This window comes from Erpetoichthys calabaricus, chromosome 3, assembly GCF_900747795.2.
Source record: "Erpetoichthys calabaricus chromosome 3, fErpCal1.3, whole genome shotgun sequence".
Taxonomy (NCBI): domain Eukaryota; kingdom Metazoa; phylum Chordata; class Cladistia; order Polypteriformes; family Polypteridae; genus Erpetoichthys; species Erpetoichthys calabaricus.
Genome location: NC_041396.2, coordinates 161,321,035 through 161,343,479, shown reverse-complemented (window position 1 = coordinate 161,343,479; position 22,445 = coordinate 161,321,035). Strand labels below are relative to the sequence as shown.

At 39.0% G+C, this 22,445-nt stretch overlaps 2 protein-coding genes across 2 annotated transcripts in view; one reads left to right on the top strand and one right to left on the bottom strand.

Annotated features, from left to right (window-relative positions):
* The window catches only part of prkd3 (protein kinase D3), a 342,598-nt gene extending 333,003 nt beyond the window's left edge, over window positions 1-9,595 (bottom strand). Inside the window, exons 1-2 of the mRNA XM_028797458.2 lie at window positions 9,449-9,595; window positions 5,863-6,812 (exon numbers count right to left, since the gene is read on the bottom strand). Of these exons, the coding sequence (XP_028653291.2) occupies window positions 5,863-6,156 (294 nt within the window). The 5' untranslated portion in view covers window positions 6,157-6,812; window positions 9,449-9,595. The remainder of the gene's footprint in view (window positions 1-5,862; window positions 6,813-9,448) is intronic.
* Window positions 9,596-10,221: 626 nt separating this feature from the next.
* Window positions 10,222-17,995, top strand: si:ch73-111k22.3 (pleckstrin homology-like domain-containing protein). The gene is made up of 2 exons (XM_051925511.1): window positions 10,222-10,417; window positions 17,710-17,995. The coding sequence occupies exons 1-2, from the start codon at window positions 10,250-10,252 to the stop codon at window positions 17,926-17,928; spliced, it is 387 nt and encodes a 128-aa protein (XP_051781471.1). The 5' UTR covers window positions 10,222-10,249; the 3' UTR covers window positions 17,929-17,995.
* The last annotated feature ends 4,450 nt before the right edge of the window (window positions 17,996-22,445 follow it).

The following is a 22,445-nucleotide window of genomic DNA, read 5'->3' as shown; positions in this document are numbered from 1 at the left end:
AACAAAGACTAATTACTTCCGTTTTTTATACTAAAAGCTTGAAACATTCTGTACAATATTTTAAAAAGGATAGATGGTTGAGATGAAAACAAAACACCACACAGAAGTGATCGTTCTATTCTGCAATATGAAACATTTCAGAATATTTTAGTTCCACAATGTGCCCAGTTTCAATGAACCATAAGGTTTTACCTGCTAATCTGCTCTACAGTCAGCACCAATGGAATAACAAATTAAGCAAGTCTGTTGCAAATATGCAAATACTGTACAAAGTACATTTTCATGGAAAATTGTACATGTTACCAGTACTGCTTAAACCATGAAAAGGATAAGGTCAAGCTGAATTCTTGGGGTGTTTTCCATTTGTCCATTCTAGTTATGAATGATATTCAAATTCACTTTCATGCTTTATATATTTATCTTTAAAATGTTTTAAACAAGCGTCATTACACTAATGCAACAAAATGTCATTAAAATATGATTACTACTGATGCCAGCAAAAAACATCACTACATAAAGCACTGCCTGTATAGTATCAGTACTATATGTGTAGTATGAGTGATATTACAGGAGATAGTAGGAACAAAAAGTACAGAATTAATTATTAAAATCAACAAGAAAGGAAGAAAGAAAAAACATATTACATATAATCTAAATAAATTATATATATATATATATATATATATATATATATATATATATATATATACACACACACATTTTTTCCTTTGTCTGTTTGTCTGTAACACTGCAGATCCCTTCGTATCCATCAAGTGTGAACTAAAATGCTACAACCTTAAAGACAGTATTGAGGTAGGCAGAGATTTTATAACCAGTAGTAAGAAGATTAAATAGTGCTGGGAAAAACTTTTTCACTTACAATAGCACAGCATAATGTTGACTAATTGTCTGTTTACTTGACCTTACAAGCCCACTGTTACAAAGTAGACAACTTTAAAAAAAAATGTTCAGTCATGGCCAAAAGTTTTGAGAATGACACAAGTATTTGTTTTCACAAAGCTTGCTACTTCAGTGTTTTTAGATCTTTTTGTCAGATGGTTCTATGGTATACTGAAGTATAATTACAAGCATTCCATACGTTTTAAAGGCTTTTATTGACAATTATTGACATTCTTGCATAATCAATGCTTGGAGTTTGTCAGAATTTGTGGGTTTTTGTTTCTCCAACCGCCTCTTGAGGATTGACCACAAGTTCTCAATGAGATTAAAGTCTGTGGAGTTTCCTGGCCATGGACCTAAAATTTCGATGTTTTGTTCCCCGAGCCACTTAGTTATCACTTTTGCTTTATGTCACGGTGCTCCATCATGCTGGAAAAGCCATTGTTCATCACCAAACTGTTCTTGGATGGTTGATCTTGGACGCGATCTTGGAACTCCAAGCATTGATTACGCAAGAATGGGCTGCCATCAGTCAGGATTTGGCCAAGAAGTTGATCGACAGCATGTCAGGGCGAATTGCAGAGGTCTTGAAAAAGAAGGGCCAACACTGCAAATATTGACTTTTTGCATAAACTTAATGTAATTGTCAATAAAAGCCTTTGAAACTTACGAAATGCTTGTAATTATACTTCAGTATACCATAGAAACATCTGACAAAAAGATCTAAAAACACTGAAGCAGCAAACTTTGTGAAAAGTAATACTTGTGTCATTCTCAAAATTTTTGGCCACAATTGTTTTTCTTGTTTAATAAATGTTTTCTGTGAATTTACTTTCTTCCATTTGGGAGTTTTGATATCAGAGATCATTTTTGCATGTGTGTTGGATTTTATATAACTTCTGGAATAAAGTATATTTTGTTACTAATCCATTTTGCGTTACCACAATACCATATTTGTTGGGATCCTGGTTGTTAAAGGGTGTGGTCCTGAAAGTTGTCAATTCAGCTCTTTATTAACCAGGGCGACATCCAAGATTGTTGGGATGAAGTTAACTTGTGCTTTTGATCACTACTACGTGTATGCCTAGTGTTCTAGCTTTGGTGCCTGATTCTCTGTCATCATAGTGTTGATCTTACCATTGTTTAAATGGTGTTCCATCTCCTAATCCTTTAGCCAGTTTTTTGTACTTTTTCATGTGTTTTAAAAAGCAGATGGGCATGTCAATCTGGCATTTATTTTCTATTTTCTACCTTTTTCTTCCATGGCTGCCTACACTGATACTCAAATTCACAGTGTGTTGTCACATGAATACCTCTGTCACGGCTCTCCAACTTGAAGATCACACTCCAATATACTTCTTTTGATCATTAAACAGCAAGCAATCACAAGGTGACTGTGCTGCAAGTATGGATGACCCTCTTGGCAGTACGTCTTGACCATGCTAGCAGATAGGTGAGCCTGCCAACACCAATACCTTGCATAGTCCCATTCATGTTGGCAGCAGTAGCAGCATCACAACAGGAGATGGCAGCACTCCTTAAATAAAATTTAAATCACAGATATGAAAGTAGACCCACATACACAAGGAAGAGCTAAGATGGAACACTTGATATAATGCACAAACTATAAAACATTTAGATTTTATCAATCAGGTATAAATAGAAAAAAATGCCAGTCCAGTGCATTCTGATAAAATATAGCGGTGGGGTATTCATTTGTGTAAAGCTGTTCAGCCCTTAACGCATCCACTTTGTATAGATTAAAAGAATGAAGAATAAAAACGCAGGAGCATTGGGGAAAGCAAATCAATGTGGTGAGCACATGCAGGCATGCTTGAAGGCAGGCACCAACACACACACACTCACAAAGAGTCACACAGTGTTAAAGACTTAACTTACAAAGTTACTATGGAAAAAGATAGGACCTCTCATTGCCATCAAGCAAAGACAAAGGCATACTTTTGGCCTTCTGTTCCTACTTGATGTTCAAGGCCTATACCACAGTTTGAAGTTGGTTTCATGCAGTTTTATTTCCTGAAGCACCACCTTCTTGCAAGCGTCTGTCCACTCTTCTATCTAGCATTATAAGTCAAAAGTCTGCTGGACAAAATAATCTTGCTGTGTTGAGTTGGAATGCCTTGCAAACACTCACTAAACTGCACGAGGAACAAGGCAGGAACAATCCCTGGAGAGGTAAGCAGTCCACCACAGGATGAACACACCACACACACACACACACACACATGGACAAATTTAGTATTGCTAATCCATCAACCTGCATATCTTTAGACTGTGGACGTGAATCCAAATGGGAAGAATATGCAAACCACATCCAGGGACACCTGGGATGTTGGACCTGGGCCTCCTTATTGCAAGGCAGCAGCACTAGCACTGTGCCACCATGCCACCCCTATACCACATATCAGCTATATTCTTAAAGTAACTGGAAAAGAACAGCCACCTGACAGACCCTTTAGTTGCACAAAGCGCTGCTTAACAGATTAACCTCCCAGAGTAAGCACCACCTCATATTTTATTCTGTTTTGAAAATAAGAATGCTCACTAGTTGCATTACTTTGCACAAAGATACAATTATTAAGTACAGTAAATAATAAAAATCAGATTCCAAATGGTAATCGACATACTTAGAGACAAAGTAACCCTTCAACATCTGCAATAAGATGCTGCAGATGTTCTATCAGACGGTTGTGGCGAGCGCCCTCTTCTACGTGGTGGTGTGTTGGGGAGGCAGCATTAAGAAGAAGGACGCCTCACGCCTGGATAAACTGGTGAGGAAGGCAGGCTCTATTGTAGGCATGGAGCTGGACGGTTTGACATCCGTGGCAGAATGACGGGTGCTCAGCAGGCTCCTATCAATTATGGAGAATCCACTGCATCCACTAAACTGTGTCATCTCCAGACAGAAGAGCAGCTTCAGCGACAGACTGCTGTCACTGTCCTGCTCCACTGACAGACTGAGAAGATCGTTCCTCCCCCAAACTATGCGACTCTTCAATTCCACCCGGGGGGGTAAACGTTAACATTATTCAAAGTTATTGTCTGTTTTTACCTGCATTTTTATTACTCTTTAATTTAATATTGTTTTTGTATCAGTATGCTGCTGCTGGAGTATGTGAATTTCCCCCTGGGATTAGTAAAATATCTATCTATCTATCTAGAGAAGAATTAAGCTTTGAGAACATTATATTACTGACAAATACAAATATTCTAACCATTTCTACGGTTTAGCTACTCTGTCCAGATACCCAGATAAAATTTGCGCTTCTACCACAAATTATGTTATTTGTTCTGGGTTTTTTCTTGTAGTACTCATACTTTTGTATTTTGTTCTTGTTTATTGTCACTTATTGTATTTCAAAGCTTTGTATATTGTGTATTTATAAATTTATTTGGTATTTATGCAGATAGTATTTGTATCCAATGCTGTATGTGCCCTGTTGTCCATTCTGAATTTCAGTGAAGTGCTTCGAGCTGGTGCTATAAAACTAAAAAGCATTATTACTATTATCATTATACTAAAAAAATCTAGCCAACATAATCAAATTAAAAACTACATATTGATCTGAATAACATGATAAAGCAGAAAACTCCTGCAAAGCCACTTTTGATTTCTTACACCTATTAAAACACATCTGCAGTTCAGCTATATTAGTAAAATGTGTTGGGCACATTTTGTCACTTTGTTGGATGCAAATTATAATTTCAAATCTGTGCTTTATTAAATGTTCAACCTTCTTTCAAAATCGACATCCTGCTCTACCTAAAGTCTGCCAGTTTCTGTGTGTTGCCAGTGCCATTAGACTTAATACCAAATGCACCAACACAAAGTCCATATTTGCAATTCCAGAAATAAACAGAATCGGATTCAAGTGTTAGTTTGTTAATTGATGGCAGCACACTACACCAAAAACAACTCACTTTTGAAACCTTCACCTGTCATGTGAAAAGGATAGAGAGAAGGTCAAGAAGAATTTTTAACCTGTTGGGGGAAAAAAGGCAAAACAAAACAAAAATGAAGTCTCTATTTTTCTTTACACAAATCCCTCTCATCTGATATAAACAGAAACTAATCTGGGATGGACGAATGGAACTTCACTTCTTTCAGCTGTATTTCTTATTCAAGCAAGAGCAAAGTAAGAGTTCAATCAAACAGGATATCTCTGAAAATTCAGACGAAATCGCACACGAGCATCACTTGCTGCTGATAAAAAAAATCACAAAACTGAACAAGCTGAAAAAATCAAGTGTATCTTCTTCAAAATGATCCTTTCTGAAGAAATGACAAAAGCCAACTCAAATGTTCGAGATTTGACTTTCTAAATATGCAGCTCGAACCTAGGTCACCATCTCAAACTGGTGATCACGGACCTAACGCGTCCATCGGGGATTCTGCCCCCAACAATAAATGAAGCGAATTAAATGGAAATAACAAGTGCGTCCGTTTGCATGACAAACGACTCATTTTAACGTAAGTGACGTAAATCGCATGCCAAGTGGAATACCAAATACCCCTCTCAACATCTGAAGTCCGCCTCTTCGTTAGCATTTTGTTTAGTCAACACAGCAGGATGCAAACTGTAAACAGTAAAGTTAAGCCAACAGCATAAATATGGAAATAAACGAACTCGAGCAAGAACTTAACCATCCACTACCTGCTGCTTGCAGCCCAGCGTGCTTTAATGCCTGATGCATTAAACAAATGAAATATTAATCAGTTGCTTAAAAGAATATGATTGCCGATCCCTGCATATAAATTAACTGAGGATCATGATGTATTGTACTTTATAATTGTCCATTCACAATATTCAACGATAGTCAACATTAATTTGAAATTTTTTCACAATCATGCCTGGCTAAAAATTCAGCACTTTCTCTTTAAAGTAAAAGGTACTCTGCAAATCCATCCAACAGATCGGACTTAAAAAAAAATATACAAGGTACCTTCTGGTCCACGATGGAGCAGACGAGATCTTTCACCGCTGAAAGAGACAGATCCTGAGCCTCGATGGTTACGGTCTCCCTAGTGAGTCCGATCTGAAGCAGGAATGAGACTCCATGGAAGGAACCCCGGGAATTGGTTGGACTCGGTGCACTGAGACTCCCGTTGGACAGGCGGCTGTGTAAAGCAGCCGGGGGACTGGGGGATGGAGAGGGAGTCGGCGGGGCTGCAGGATTCTGAGACTGGGGATAGGATTTTTGAAAGGATGGCGGAGAGGAATTGCTGCAGGCTGACATTGGATTTTCTTTTTTGCTGGATTGTTGTTGTTTGATTAAAAAAAATAAATAAATAAAAATATATAATGTTCCACAAATAGTATTTTAAAAAGTTGGAATGTTAAAAAGTAACCACATATAAAACCAGCAAACCATCCAGCGCCGCGTTACTTGTTAGACAAGTTTAAAATGAAACCACACCAGACACCATCCACGGCGCGGAGTTTTCTAAGCTAAAATGCCGGTTCTGCTTTGAAACCAGAATGTACACCCAGATCAAGCGGAAAATCTCACGTGGGTGTAGAAGAAGAAGAAAAAAATGAAAGTTGCTCATATCCTCCCGAACGTTTCGGTAGCGGGGTGCGTGTGCGGGTCAGAGGCAGCCTGTTGATTCCACTCCCATTCTTTTGCTTCCCCCCGGATTGGTTTTATTTAACAAATCCGCAGCTCGTTGGAGAAGACTTCTTGACGGTAAAGCAGCTTCGCCTTTTCCCCCATTAGTAATAAAACTAAAGATCAGAAGAAGCCCGGGGAGGGCTCTTGACCCATCCGCTTCTCTCGACTTGTCCACCGAAGCCTCCGTTTCTTTAGCCGAGCCTGGAGATCCTGAACTTGCAGTGTCGATCTGCCGTCGCCAGACGTCCTCCCTCTGTCACCGGAAACTTAGCAACAAAAGGCTGCAAGTTGGGGGAAAAAATGACACGATTTGATTAAAAAGTGTGCAAGGAAACAATGCCAACAAGCACACTTGGGTGCACTGCTATAGGGCAATGCCGCCTGATGAACATAGTGCAAGCGATTCGGCAGCACTATCCCCGCCGCACTCTCTAAGCTCAACTGTCGCTCAGGAGCTGGTGGAGTTTTCACGGAGAACACTAACAAAGGTGTACCAACTCCATTCTTGATGCTGCCTCCACGTTTTTTATTTTTTGTGTGTGTGGTTCTAAGTCTTTGCTCATTAATGATGTCGCGAAAGGCTTTGGGGTAATACGTTACATTATGAAATTTACATTACCCAAGTAATTATTCACGCAGAAGGCGCGTGATAGCAGCGCTCATGGTTGTGGATCGGGTAACACACGCCGAATCTTTTGTTTCCTCTTTTTGCGCGAATCAACGCAATTAACGGTACAGCGCTCCGTCACATGTTAAACACTACACTAAAAAAAACTTGAATTGGGTGAAACGATACACTTTCCATTATCTTTTAAGATAATATTTCTACATTTTGTGGGAATATGCTCTTGCTTGTGTTCATTGTATCGATTTGACTTTATATTTTTTACACAGATGAAGTCCAACAGTTATACATAAAATACGAACCCGTTAATTACTTTATATCGCTGTTGGATCTGTTTTCAATTTTTCATCACATAATAAAATGGACCTGAAAGTAATACAGCAGGAGGCGAGGTGCTTGGGTGGCCATGATCTAGCAAGTGGAAATCTGTTCCAGTATTGATCAACCACTGGATCGTGACCTACCGTTGTTTAGTGGGTCGCCGTTCCAACGATGGTGCACATCACCCTTAATTTTATATATATGTATGTATGTATGTGTGTGTGTGTGTGTGTGTGGGGGGGGGGGGGGGTGGGTTTGGGGGCTGTGTGTTTGTGTGTCTATCATGCGTTCGTGGGTTAATAAGTCCGTCTTGGGATGCCCCTGTCCAAGGTTGACTGGCGCTCTGTGCTGCAATCACCATCTCCCCGGACATGAGCGTTATGAAATTGATGGGTGAGTAAAAAGTGCTATGGGCAATTATTTAAACATAAAGAACAGAAACGCATGTTCTGTGAAAGCGGAAAGACAAGCGGATGCACAACTTAACACGGGAGACAGAAAAAAAAAAGAGAAATAGGTGTTTAGTTTTTGATACAACGTACAGTTTGACTGGGGCCCACGCGGCTAAACATTTCTAGCATATTTAAATAAATGCTCACCAAGACTGAACAGTAAGACGAGCACCCTGGCCATCCATTGATCCTCTTTACAGGGTTAGGATTTTAAGGTGCTGGTTTGAGGAAATTTTAAAGTTAACAACATGAGATGTGTATATAAATTACAGTTTTACATTTGAAATAAGTATGAAGCTAAGGAGTAATAGTATAACTGCAAACACTCACACCCTCTATCCATGTTCCAAGTATAATCGAAGCAGGAGGCTATCCTAGCAGTGTCCAGTTTATGATCGTCCATCTAGTGGAGTTTACAAAAATTTTCAAAGGTATTCGTGCAAAAAAAAACAAACTCAAATAGACATGACTAGAATATGCAAACCCCTCATAGATACCGAGACTCACAATAAGAGCTCTAGAGCAGCGTGGAATTGGGCTAATTACTGCGCCATGTAGTTAACGTTTAGCTTGTTTTTTTACCAGCCATTCCTTGTTTACATTTTAAGACAAACGTTCATTCTTTTAAACCAGTTTGCATCGGAATCGAGGCAGTAACCGATCCTGAAAGTATTACATTAGGAAATTAGAAACTATGATTAGAATTAACGTTGAGCTGACATAGTTTGCAACCCTATGGCCTATCCGAAACAAATGACTTTAACATATACAGTACGTGGCCTTAGTGAGCAAGCTAAAAGACCATTTATATATGTTATTTAGTAGTACAATTGAAAAGATGATCGTTATGGCAAGTGTATAGACTACAATGCAAGTGAGCAATTATAGGCAAACCTAAACCTACCCGAGTATGAAATGTCAGGATTTATCTTACTTAGTATTTCCCTTCACTGTATGCTCTTTTGTCTATGAACTGGGCTTGACGCAAGGCATCAGATTGTCACACAAACTAAATTTTCAGTCTTTTGGCTATTGCTCCTAGCTACCGAATGCACATTCATTTTCTGCTGTACGTGATATGTGAGATCAGCAGTGGCTATGTATGTATGGTAAATCCATGATGATCAGGATCCACCAACACTGGTTTCATGTTGTGTAACATGAAAAGCAGCCACTTAGAAATTGAGAAGGCATTTCACCTTAAATATTAAAGCTAATTAAATGCATAATTTACAAATCTACACGGGCTAAAAAACTTAGGAAAAATAATTTTATCTATGTCATAATTGCCCGTTGCATTTGTATAACTGCCACGGTGCCATTTTAATACACACGTTAAACGCAAAAACGGTTAAACCCTGGCTCGCATATACTGTATTGGCTTTAGAGTTGGGCTTCTAGCTCTACAGCTTCCAACTGCACGAGTTCAAACCTCGAACGAGGCAGATTTGGCTGATTTCAATCAAAAGTATAACTTGAGTCACACTCATACATTTTTCTTAATCACATAATCACATACCGTTGCTTTTCTTTCACTATAAAATTTGGCAGTTACTCGATTTCACACACGCCTCGACATCGTTGTCGCACTTATTATTTACAAGAAAGACTGTCGTTGTTTTCTTCACATCTGGAGACCTGGCTCGACAACATCTGGACCCTCCCACTTCCAACGGGATATCTGACAGACCAGATCGCAGTGTTTCCAGAAGAAAGTTTAGGAAAAAAAAGAGGGAGGGGGTAGTCCTGAGGTTTGGAGTTCAGCGCAGTTGGTAAGTATCTGTTAACTTGTTCTTTTGCTTAAAAATGTAATGTCCTTGTTAAAATATAACTTATCCCCAGTAATCATTACTAAATATTGCAGTGTTTCTTTGCGGATTGCAGCTTTCCTTTCATTAACATTTTCTTCCTATAGAACTTTCAATGCGAAACACCACGCATTTCATAATAGTGTTTTCCCTCCTAATTTTAGAACGGAGTTCTATTTCATTGCAGTATCACAACGTGCGCCGAATAAAATAAATACTTACAGATCTTTCTTAGATGCTTTTAAAACTTTTCTCCACAGATCGTTGGACACTCATGCGCGTCTAATTATCCCTTTCTCCAGCTGTGCCTATGTCCCCCCTCCCCGAAAGCAGGAATAGCGGAGCGTTTCGGTTAATGTAGTTGAGAAGTTCTGTCGTTAGTAGGTAATTATTGGCGCTTTACGGCTACAATAACTACATCTCCCATAAACCATCGCGCGTTTCTTTCGTTCTTTTTTTTTTTAAAGACATGCGCGGTTACAATCCCAGTTCCGTTATGTATACGAGTAGACATGGCTGAGGAATCTGCGACCTCTAATGGCTCATTACGAAATTTCACGACTCACGAGAGTACAAGTAAAAGAGGATGGTTATTCAAGCGCTCGCACTTCACTCACCGATGGAAACCAGCGTGGTTTGTGTTACACGAAACGCAGCTCATGTATGGCAAGAATGAAACGGTAAGAGCTGGTGCGTTGTTGTGTTAAATTGGAGCGGCGCGTCATAGGCCACAGTGTGAGAGCTTGGTCACCAATTCGGTCTCCATAGCAACGCGAGTAAACTAATATGTTATTTCTTACAACATTATCTCTCCACTTACATTCAAACATTTTAGTTAATTCAGTCGTGTACTCGTTTTCACGTTAGCTTAACCCTTTCAGCTCTGCGGAGCAATCTCGCCTTTTCTTCTTAAGATATTTAAGTGCAGCGTTTCCTGGAATGTTTAGCTCACCTTTACTAGTTTACTTTCACGGCGCCGTAATTAACATTTAAAATATAAAGTTATCATGTTTTATACAGAATGGTAGTTTAACAGTCACGTTTACAGAAATTTCAGAAAAGTTTAATTCGAATGGCGTTTGTGCAAACATTTTTGGAACTAGATACGCAAAATAAAGTCTTAAACTGCACAGTTGCGTAATCTGCCTATAGCTATAGCTCGCATATGAAGAATTTGCCTGCGTCGTATTTTATAAATCAACAGGACTTTAGTTTTTGCCTATTAAAATATTACGATATATGTATATTTTTGATATATGTATCTTGTTTCATGTTTAAGTGCACTCACACACAGCAGAGTTTGCAGATAGCTGCCGATTTCAGACGTGCTGGGTGAAGAATCTGAGCAAATATCTTCTTATCCGGGTTGTTCTGCTAACCTGAGATTTCCAGATATGAACGAAATGGTTTAACTCATCATATCGGTTGTCCAAAAACTGCACAAGCAGGTTAAGCGACTAACTCAGGTAGAGTCAGATGCAAGAATTAGACTGGAACCCTTGCCGCATAACATACGATGTCTTAACCATTACACTACGGTGCCTGGGAGAGAGTCTCAGTTATTGATGAATCAAAGGTGAACCACTTCCAATTTGAAATAATAATCGATAACTTCCTTTTAAAAATGCCTAAGTGGTCACTTCTGGCTAGTTAGTTCATTTTAAAAGGCACTGTGTATGAACTTGCTATCTGCAATATTCAGTATTTAAGAGGAACCCCCTTCCGTGCTGATTCATATGATCAAGTGCTACCTGCATGTTGTATTCTTTAAAATACAATGCCCTTCTATTCGCCGCCTGTCAGTTAATGTTTTTAAAGGTGCTGGCCATGTACTTGTAGTCCTTATTCAGCAGAGGAGAAGCTTGATAAAAATTCCAACAACTCCAAATGACCATGCATTAACTTTCCAGAAACAAGTGATGCTAGGTTTATCTCTTTGCTGCAATTACCTTTAAACTAATTCTTTAAAAGCAGCACTGAGCTGTTCCATTATAAACAAACACCACACCAGTAGTGCCCTGTCAAACACTTCATATTTTTTTCATGTTTAACATTCTCTTCCCTATAGAATACAGTTCAATATGTGTTCAATTCAAGATGTGTTCAGTATTCTAAACATTTATACTGAAATATAATGGAAGAGCTCTGCGGTGGGTTGGCACCCTGCCCAGGATTGGTTCCCTGCCTTGTGCCCTGTGTTGGCTGGGATTGGCTCCAGCAGACCCCCGTGACCCTGTGTTCGGATTCAGCGGGTTGGAAAATGGATGGATGGATGGAAGAGCTATTATAATATTTAAAAAATAGGGCAGCACAGTGTCAAAGTAGATACTATTGCCACTTCACAATTCTTCCGGCTTTATTCAGTTCTTGGCTGGGTTACCTTTTTGTATGAAGTTTGCATGTATTCTCTTATATCTGTATTCAGTTTGTCAGACCCTTTCATTTTCCTCCAATAGTTTAAAAAAAGGTATGTCTGTGATTGGGGCTTGTGGTGCACTAAAAGAGGTAAGTAATTAAGTTTAAAAAAAAAAAAAAAACAACTCACACACACACATGCAGTCCTCATTTCCTATATTTTCACACCATGTGGATTAATCCATAGTGAAAGTCCCTTTTGCAGCAGTCACCACAACTATGAACTGCATTGTGTTAGTGCGTAAGACCTCAGACACTTTCAAGTGAACTGAGCATCTTCAGTGTTTCAAGTTCTGCCACAGATTCATTTAACAGCTTATACTTTCTGTTTGCTGAGCCTTTTCATTGTTTTCATACACTGCTAGTCAAAGGTTAGGATGCACCCAGAAATGTTCATGTTTTTGATAAAAAATTATACCTTTTTATCAAGATACTACTAAATTGATTAAAAAATACCTCCAAGACATAGTATTGTTAATGGCTGTTACTGCTTGAAATGAAGCTCCAAATCTTAGGCCAGCATGATGGAGTCATTTTTTCTGTGTTCAGATGACACTGGAATTTAGCATTTATGTAAGGAACAACACGGTGGCGCAGTGGTAGCGCTGCTGCCTCGCAGTTAGGAGACCCGGGTTCGCTTCCCGGGTCCTCCCTGCGTGGAGTTTGCATGTTCTCCCCGTGTCTGCGTGGGTTTCCTCCGGGCGCTCCGGTTTCCTCCCACAGTCCAAAGACATGCAGGTTAGGTGGATTGGCGATTCTAAATTGGCCCTAGTGTGTGCTTGGTGTGTGGGTGTGTTTGTGTGTGTCCTGCGGTGGGTTGGCACCCTGCCCGGGATTGGTTCCTGCCTTGTGCCCTGTGTTGGCTGGGATTGGCTCCAGCAGACCCCCGTGACCCTGTGTTCGGATTCAGCGGGTTGGAAAATGGATGGATGGATGTAAGGAACAAGCCAATTGAGGACCTGTAAAGCATTTGTTTCTCAAACCACACACTCTCTCATGTCCTTATCGTCTTGTGCAGTTGTTCATATGGGCCTTCTTCTTTATTACCTATCCTGGTTAGATTCAGTTTGCCCTCAGCTAAAAATGGGCTTTGCAGTCATATGTGAATATAATCAATTAAAATCAAATGAGCATTTCAAGCAGTAACAGCCATTACCAACACTAGTAATATCTTGTCTATACTTTTAAATCAATTTAATGGTATCTTGATACAAAGGTATCAGTTTCTATCAAAAATATGAACATTTCTGGGTGTATCCAAACTTTTGACTGGTACTATATACATATATATTTAGGTCAAGAGTGTCCCTGGTGCCTTGCTTTTAGCAAAATCGGACAAGTTTTCAACTGCAGCAAAAAAAAAAAAGAGATCCGGAAAAATACTGCACACAACAGCAGGGGATTGGGCAAGTTTTGGGTTTACATGTTTCAAAACAGAAGAGTCAGTTGTACTTCAAGCCAGGGACGGCTCTAAGCATATGCCGAGCTGGCACCAGCCTAGAAATGCCATGCCCAAGGGGGTGGCAAAAAGTAATTTCATGCTGTTTAATGTAGAAAAGCGTAAGGTGCAACATGCAGGCAAAAGGAACATTACATATAAATGCAAGACTGGCGATACAGACTTAGGCTGCATTTCCACTACCATTCTGATGTGACCTGATTAAGAATTTTTGAAATTTCTGACACAGACGGAATTTTGGAGTAAACACCCAAAAAACATGTGGTATTTTATTTTAGGAGATTGGATACAGGCTTTTTTCAAATATAGTACTGAAGTCCATATCTGGTCTGAGCTTAAACAATCAGATCCAGTTTTCTCACAAGTGGGTTGATTACATCATTTTTGTGCTTCATGTCACACGATGAAACAGTCATAGTGAATGAAGCAAATGGTTAGTAGTGGAACAAAGAAACACAAGGTGTCTCATTCAAAAGTTCTAGTCATTGGGAGTCATTAAATCATCTAGCAATACAGTCCCACCACTCTGGACTCCTGTTGTATAGTACACATTCTTCTCCGAATGGATGTGGAGGAAATCACGGCAGAAAAAGTTAAGTCATATAATGCCATAGTTCTTCAGTGCTGACTCGGCCTATTTAGAAAACAAGCTCTGTTTCTAAAACACAGAAAAACTCAAGCCCATCAGCAGATTAAAACCTGGGGATAAATATTTATGCTTTACCCGCATCATAAGTCACAATATATGCACAGTGCAAACATTCCACATAAGCTGAATGTGTATGTTGAGACCACTAGGGAGTGCCACCAAGCCCCAGAAACAACTCCCCAGTTCAAAAGAAGTACCTTTAACAGGCCTTGTTTCCACAAACTCAACACAGTAATCCAATTCTTTCCTTCTTTTTCTCTCTTTTATCCTCCACTCCTCCCAGGCAAGTGTTGTCCAGCTCCTTTTATGGCAGACTCCGGGAGTACTTTCAGTGTGACAACATAACACACCAGGAAGCACGCTTGGGTCTGGCGGAACCTTCTTAATTGTGCGAAGTTATTTCTTAGCAGCTCCCCTGATGTTAGCCAAGTACTCCCGCTGAGCTGCACATCAGGACTACAGCTCTCATGTTGCCCTGTGGGTTCACAACTGGGAGCTCCACTAGGGGAATACTGTCACCCAAAGTCTTGGGGAAATATATAGCCCCATGAAGTAGTCTCCCTCTGTCCATCCACTCTCATGGCCTCCTAGCCAGAAAAGACGCTAGCAACCATACTGGCTGGGATGTCCAACCACCCATGTCCTTCCTTTTATAAAGGTATCTTGGCCACGTAAAAAGTCATTGATCCCAACTGGAACGCCAGCCAACCCATTGTTTATATGAATCTGTTGTAATAGACAGCATGGGTTGTCTGGCATCTGACAGGGAAGTATGGTTCCTTACGTATACAGTAGGCCTTTGAAATGGAAGGAGGTAGGTGGACGGGCATCCCAAACAGGTCAGTTAGTAGTACCTTTCCTGGTCAGGTGACCATTATAATGGATGGACAAGGGGAGACTGCTTCCCAGGGCCATATGCTTCCCTAATACACTAGGTAGCGACATTCATCTGGCATGCTTCATGTTTGGACATCAGCTGGGCTGCATGGGACTTGTAGTTTTGGTGAGCAGCCTTTTGGGGTCCTCAGGTGCTGTTTGGAGGAGCTACTGGAGGCAGGCTCTCCTGTCATGGGGAGGTTCCATTTGACCCAGAAGTTCTTCCTGGATGCAATGCAATAGCACCAGAAGTATTCCCGAGTCCTTTATACAGGAAGCTGCTCCACTTCAAGTAAGTTAGAATCAGGTGTTTTTGGGGGAAGGAATATGATTGGAGTTTTATAGTGTGTATAAGGTATTTGTTGCAGTAAATGTATTTATTGGCATCTAGAACTTTGTCTGTGGTGTTGTGTCTGGGGTTTTGGGTGCTGCAGTGCCCCCTAGTGGTTCACACTGTAAATGCTTTGGTCATATCTACACCATGTAATGTAGTCACCATACACATTTGGTCGGATTTTGTTTCCAAGTTCTGTTTCAGACATTGAGACTTGGTTGTGTAAATGCCTCCTTACATCACACAACCACTGAAAAGAATTTAATGGTTTATATTGAAATCTTCTGTAATAGATTAAGTGAATTAAACCTCTTTAGTCTTGAGCAGAGATGGCTGCATGGGCACCTACTTCAGGTCTTTAAAATGTTCAAAGATAACCCTTTAGTTTGTTCCAGCAGCATTTTTTTTGATTGCAGTTAAGCAGTGAATCACATATCCAAGGGAACTAGTGGAAATTAAGGGTAAGTGCTTTTTAAGACGAAAGCTAAGAAACATTTCTTAAAAAGTTTTGTAGGAATCTAGAACACACTACAGATTCATGTGATTCACAACCATAAAGAAATATCAGGATAGGATAGTTAGGGCAACTTCACTATAAGCTAATCAGATGAGTTTGAGTGAGAAATTGGTCTCATGTCATTTGTCAAACTTCTTTAGTTCGTATGTTTAAGGATCTCCCTGTGAATCACACATCTTTCTCTCAGTTTTCCTTATCCCAGCTGCTGTAGAATATCCTTAAAATATCAAGTTGCTTCCAACCCTGCTATACATAAGGAATACTGTTAGCAGTGAAATGTGCCATGATTGGTTTAGAACATTGAGAATGCTTGGCATTAAAATCAAAGTGTTCTACGATGTGCGCAAGATCTGTGACAGTGTCCGCAGCTTTGTTCGGCATCATCGTACTCTTCATTACATTTCTACACAAGCTGTAATTGTGGATTAATCAGTCCATGAATATTTCCCCCCAGTTTCATAGTGATCACATTTAATTTGCCTAACACAGTTAGATGGATCAAGTTAGTGCCTTGATAACGACGTATGTGTTTATTAGGAACTAGCATAGAGTAATTATACAATGGTAAGTCTGTCTGATTCAATTGCATTGTGCATGTATGAACCTCTGTACACTGAATATGCCATACATCCCCTATTTTTTCTTTGTTCATTGGACATTCCCACCCTCTTGTAAACATGGGACATTTTATTGCTTTACTAGATTAACTACCCATCTAAGATGGTTTGAAATATAAGTAATCAATTTACACCTCAGTATTAACATTTGCAGTGCACCATGCAATACATATACCTCTGTTACATGCCATTTGGGATTCATCAAAGCAGTGTTAATGTTTGTGATGCACCATCTGTTGGAATGACAAATACAGTGCATTTTATTACTAAAAATGATTGTGAATAACCATCTTTTAGAATGAAAGAGTCAGAGCGACCAGATGGACACACAAATTGACACACAGCCACTATTTGTGAAGGTGGATAAATATAGAGAGATGACTTAATCTCTAGGGACATTCAAAGATGTTAAAAATTTCTTGCAGCCTTTCCACAGTATGTTTTTTTTTTCCCAAGAACCGAATGCTGTTTGACACGTTATGCTTCATATTTCTGTTAATACATCAGAAACAGATTTGTTCTTCTTTTCAGATCCAATGAGCTACAATACTGTGGAGACGTAACATGCAATATAGCGAAATAAACTGTTGATTCTTTAAATATTGAAAATGTAAATTTTTGCTTTTGTTTTAATGTTCATCATCAGTGAAATTTTGCTTTGAATTTGATAAAGCACTACAGGATTATGTTAGCTTGATCTGCCAGTTTTTCTGACATTTATGTTTAGCTAGTGACACAACCTGACTGTAAGCAATTTCTCACTTCCTACAAGATCAGTTTCTTCAACCCCTCACTGGTTTGCCACCCAAGTTTCTCAAAGCTTCACACGTCCTGTTACCTTTGTGTGTGTAATAACATTTCTCTTTTACTCACTTGACCTATATGTTCAGATAGTTTCTTGTCAGTTTAGCATATCTGAGTATTTTCTTAATCTGTTTTATTCCGTCTTAAGTGCATGAAGGTTGCAGATGATAATTAGGAGTGCTGCATTTTCAGTGAGGAGTGAGCAAAGCAGATGATCTCTTAGGACACATTTTTATGAGCTTTTAATTGTGTTACCATTTATATAAGAAAAGTAATAATTAAGTCATTTATTTAAACCCAGGCACCACTAAAGAAAATCAACCTTATTGGTGCCCAAGTAAAAGAAGCTGATTCCAGTGATCAGGAGTACATGTGGACAGTTACACCATTAGACAGCAGAAGGACCTTCTTCCTCAGAGCTGGAAGTGAAGTGGAACAGCAGGAATGGATGGAGGCAGTGGCTGAAGTGTTGATGAAGTTCTCCAAAGGAGGCTCCTACCACGCTTGCACTGTGCAGTAGGGATCTTTTTGGGCAAAAACACGAGCTACACGTACAAATGTTTTCAGTGGAATATTTTGCTTAATGTACCTCATATTCCCTTTTTATTGTTGCTTTTGTTATAAGAATTAAAAAAATATGTATAAAAAGAATCTGGTGTCAAGAACACATTGTTTTTTTTATCGATTTTGAGGTTTTCAGAAAACAACATAATGTGCAGTTTTTTTTTCCCATATCATATGCCTAACAGAATGAAATGAGCTAAATCTTGTGTCCTTTGTGAGCTTGGACTGTTACTCAGCATCTCTTTAACACAGCCAGTTGAGGAAAAGAAAGCTTACTCAGCCTACCAACCTGATTTTAAAAAGTCACACTAGGTGTAAATGGATTTAGTAACCTTTGGTACTGTTTGTGTTCTTATTCCAAGTACAAGTACCAAAAATGGGCTGAGTGACTTTTAAAAATGTATTCTTCATAATACCGACTTTTTAATTCTGCTTTAAAAGTGCAGCAACAAATTGTTCTTTTGTATGACAAGGAAGCAAGGTGTTTACAGCTTTCATAGATAAAATCTTCAGGATGCTCTAATTGAACTCAAAAGTGTTTTTTCTCAATATGTTTTAAAGTTCTAAGTAAAGTAAACAAATGGATGGACTGATATTTGTAGGCTTTGAATACAAGTAACTGCAGAAATGTAGAACATTTTGCCAAATACAAATTCCCATGCAGTGTGTAATTACAGTGCATGCTGTTATGACTGCAAATAAAGGCAAACAGTAAAATGTCATCTGTAAATTTATTAATTCAGAATTAAAGAAGCAGTTTAAAAAATATGCACATATATGCACACAGCTGGGGAACAGTACTGATCATCGCAGTTATAAACTCCGGAAACCTTTATCTGTGAACTTTGAAATATATAAATTATTTTCTGTAAACGAAAGTGTCAGGGTAGTTGTCTTTTCCTACCTCCGCATGTCATGCCTAGTATGAATCTTAAATTGCATTTTATAGTTTGTTCCTTATGTCACAAATATAAAATATTAAGTGTATGCTAAGTTACAGAAATATTTACATTTTTTATTTATTTTTTTAGATGAATTTTGGAATAAGTTTTTTTTTTTTTTTTTGGAATACATTGCATATTGTGATGAACTGTATATATACATTGTAGTAAAAAAAAAGTATTTAATCCTTCCTGATTTCTCTATTTTTGCTTATTCATAACACTTAATTGTTTTGAATGTCCAAACAACTATAATATAAATCACTAGCTGTGTAAGCTTGTGCTGTAAAAAGTCGTAGAAACTATTGAAATCATCAGAAAAAAAATTGAAATGTAGAGATGTCAGGTAATTGAAAGGAACTATTCTGGGCATCTCTCTCCTAGGTGGTTTAGTTTTGCTGACGCGCTCGCATCGCTTGTGTATTAGCGGCAAGAGGAAAAGTAAAAGGGATACCATTTTGCTGATGTTAGCGGCTAAGCGACTTTGTCTTTCTTCTGAGGTTTTGTTTTGATGATGTGCTCGCCTCGCTTGTGTTATTAGCGGCTAAGTGAGTTTTCTGTTTCCTTGGAGGTGGAGCCCTTACCCTGACGCCACCTCTCACTTCCAGGCTGGACAGACACACACACTTCCACACATAGATGTTTATATATAAGAAAAGACAACCTGAGTAAACATAATGCCCAGTTTTTATTTTTTTTTCTAATTATTCTATTTTATTTGACATACAATCAAGTCAGATGTATACAAAAAATGACTTCATAGTGAAACTTGAAAGGAAAAAAAGAAAAGAAATAAAACATTAAAAGGTTTCATTTCCTGCTTTCTTTTTTTACTAACGAAACAGAATTCAACCCCCTACGTTTGATTGGGGAAGAAAAAAGTTTACAAACACCTATATTAGGTTTATTGGGTCATTATGGTCTCTTGTCCTACTACTACTAATTCTTTACATTTATATAGCGCTTTTCTCACTACTCATAGCACTTTACACAGTGTGGGGGGAGTCACCACCACTAATGTGCAGCATCCATCTGGATGATGCGATGGCAGCCATTTTGTGCCAGTATGCTCACCACACATGAGCTATTAGGTGGTGAAGTGGTGAGGCAGAAATAGCCAATTAGAGAAAGGGGGTGATTATTGGGTCAGAATGACCAGGCCATGGGGTGGCAATTTAACCTAAAAATCAGGATACACCCTACTCTTTATGAAGGATGCCCAAGGATCTTTTATGACCACAAAGAGTCAGGACCTCGGTTTCACATCTGATTGAAGGACAGCGTATTTACTTCTCATCCAAAGGCTGGGGCCATTTTTATAGCACAATGTCCACTTCACTTCACTGGGGCAGTGGGATCTTCACACAGACCACAGGGTAAGCGCCCCCTGCAGGCCTCACCAACACCTCTTCCAGTAGCAACCCAAGCTTTTCCTGGATGGTCTCCCATCCAAGTTCTGGCCAGGCCTGAACACACTTAACTTCAGGTGGATGACCTCTTCTGAAGTGCATGTGGTATGGCTGCTGGCAGAGTACAATAGCTGATTATTCAACACCACCCATAACAGCAATTTATTTATTGTATAGTACAAAACTAGGAATGGTGCAATGGGCTTTAACAGGGCTCTTTTTTTGACAACCCTCCAGCATTGACTCTCTAAGAAGACAAGAAAAACTCACAAAAAATATTGTGATGGAGGAAATCTTGGAAAAAGGCAATTCAGAGATAGACCCCTTCCAGGTAGATTGGGCATGCAATGGGTGCCAAAAAGTGGGGTTACTACAACACACAAAACAGAACACAAGTAATCCTCTTCACAGAGCAAGGTATCCAATCTATAATTGCCACCACAGAAATACAACATTACAAACAACTTTGTTCTTGCACAACACTTATCATGTTGTGTTCTCCTTTTAATAAATTCTGTTTGATAGATAGATAGATATACTCTAAGTCAGGTGTTCTCAGTCACGGTCCTGGAGGGTCGCAGTGGCTGTAGGCTTTTGCTCCAACCAAAAAGTGCTTCCAATAAGAAGCACTTATTGCTCAAGTAACACTTCTGCTTCACTTTAGTTGTATTGCTCATTAAGACTTTGAGCCCTTATTGCTTATTTTAGTCTTAACCAGCTGTAGTCTTGGTTTTTAATTACTCCTACAACAATAACAACAACGACATTTATTTAATATAGCATATTTTCATACAAATAATGTAGCTCAAAGTGCTTTACATGATGAAGAGAGAGAAAAAAAACAAACTAAGAATTAAAATAAGAGAACACTAATTAACATAGAATAAAAGTCAGGTCCGATGGTCAGGGAGGACAGAAAAAACAAAAAAAACTCCAGACGGCTGGAGAAAAAATAAAATCTAAAGGGGTTCCAGGCCATGAGACTGCCCAGCCCCCTCTAGGCATTCGACCTAACATAAATGATCAGTCCTCATTGTATTCAGGGTTCTCATGGAAGGACTTGATGATGACGGTCACATGAACTTCTGGCCTTTAATCCATCAATGTGGAGACATCATGGTGTTTTGATTAGGTGGTGGTGGCGCAGGTCGCCATCACAGAAAACTGGAAAAAGAACCACCATGAATAGTAATGATAATTAATTGAATATGCAGAGCATCAGGATTAAATTAAAATGAAGTTATCAGAAAGCCATGTTAAAGTAATGTGTTTTCAGCAGTTTTTTTAAAGTGCTCCACCGTATCAGCCTGGCGAATTCCTATTGGCAGGCTATTCCAGACTTTAGGTGCATAACAGCCGAAGGCCGCCTCACCACTTCTTTTAAGTTTAGCTCTTGGAATTCTAAGCAGACACTCGTTTGAAGATCTAAGGTTACGATTTGGAATAAAAGATGTCAGACATTCCGGTATATAAGATGGGGCGAGATTATTTAAGGCTTTGTAAACCATAAGCAGTATTTTAAAGTCAATTCTGAATGACACAGGTAACCAGTGTAGTGACATCAACACTGGAGAAATGTGCTCGGATTTTCTTTTCCTAGTTAGGATTCTAGCAGCTGCATTCTGCACTAGTTGCAAATGATTTATGTCTTTTTTGGTAGCCCTGAGAGGAGTGCGTTACAGTAATCTAGTCAACTGAAAACAAAAGCGTGAACTAATTTCTCAGCATCTTTCAATGATATAAGAGGTCTAACTTTTGCTCTATTTCTTAAGTGAAAAAATGCTCTCCTAGTGATCTGATTAATATGTGATTTAAAATTTAGGTCACAGTCAACAGTTACCCCTAGATTCTTTACTTCCGCCTTGACTTTTAATCCTAATGCATCAGGTTTATTTCTAGTAACCTCATTATATCCATTATTGCCAATCACTAAAATTTCAGTTTTCTCTTTATTTAGCTTGAGAAAATTACTACTCATCCACTCAGAAACACAAGTAAGATATTGTGTCAGTAAATCAAGAGAGTCGGGGTCATCAGGTGCTATTGATAAATACAGTTGTGTGTCATCAGCATAGCTGTGGTAGCTCACGTTATGCCCCGAGATAATCTGACCTAACAGAATC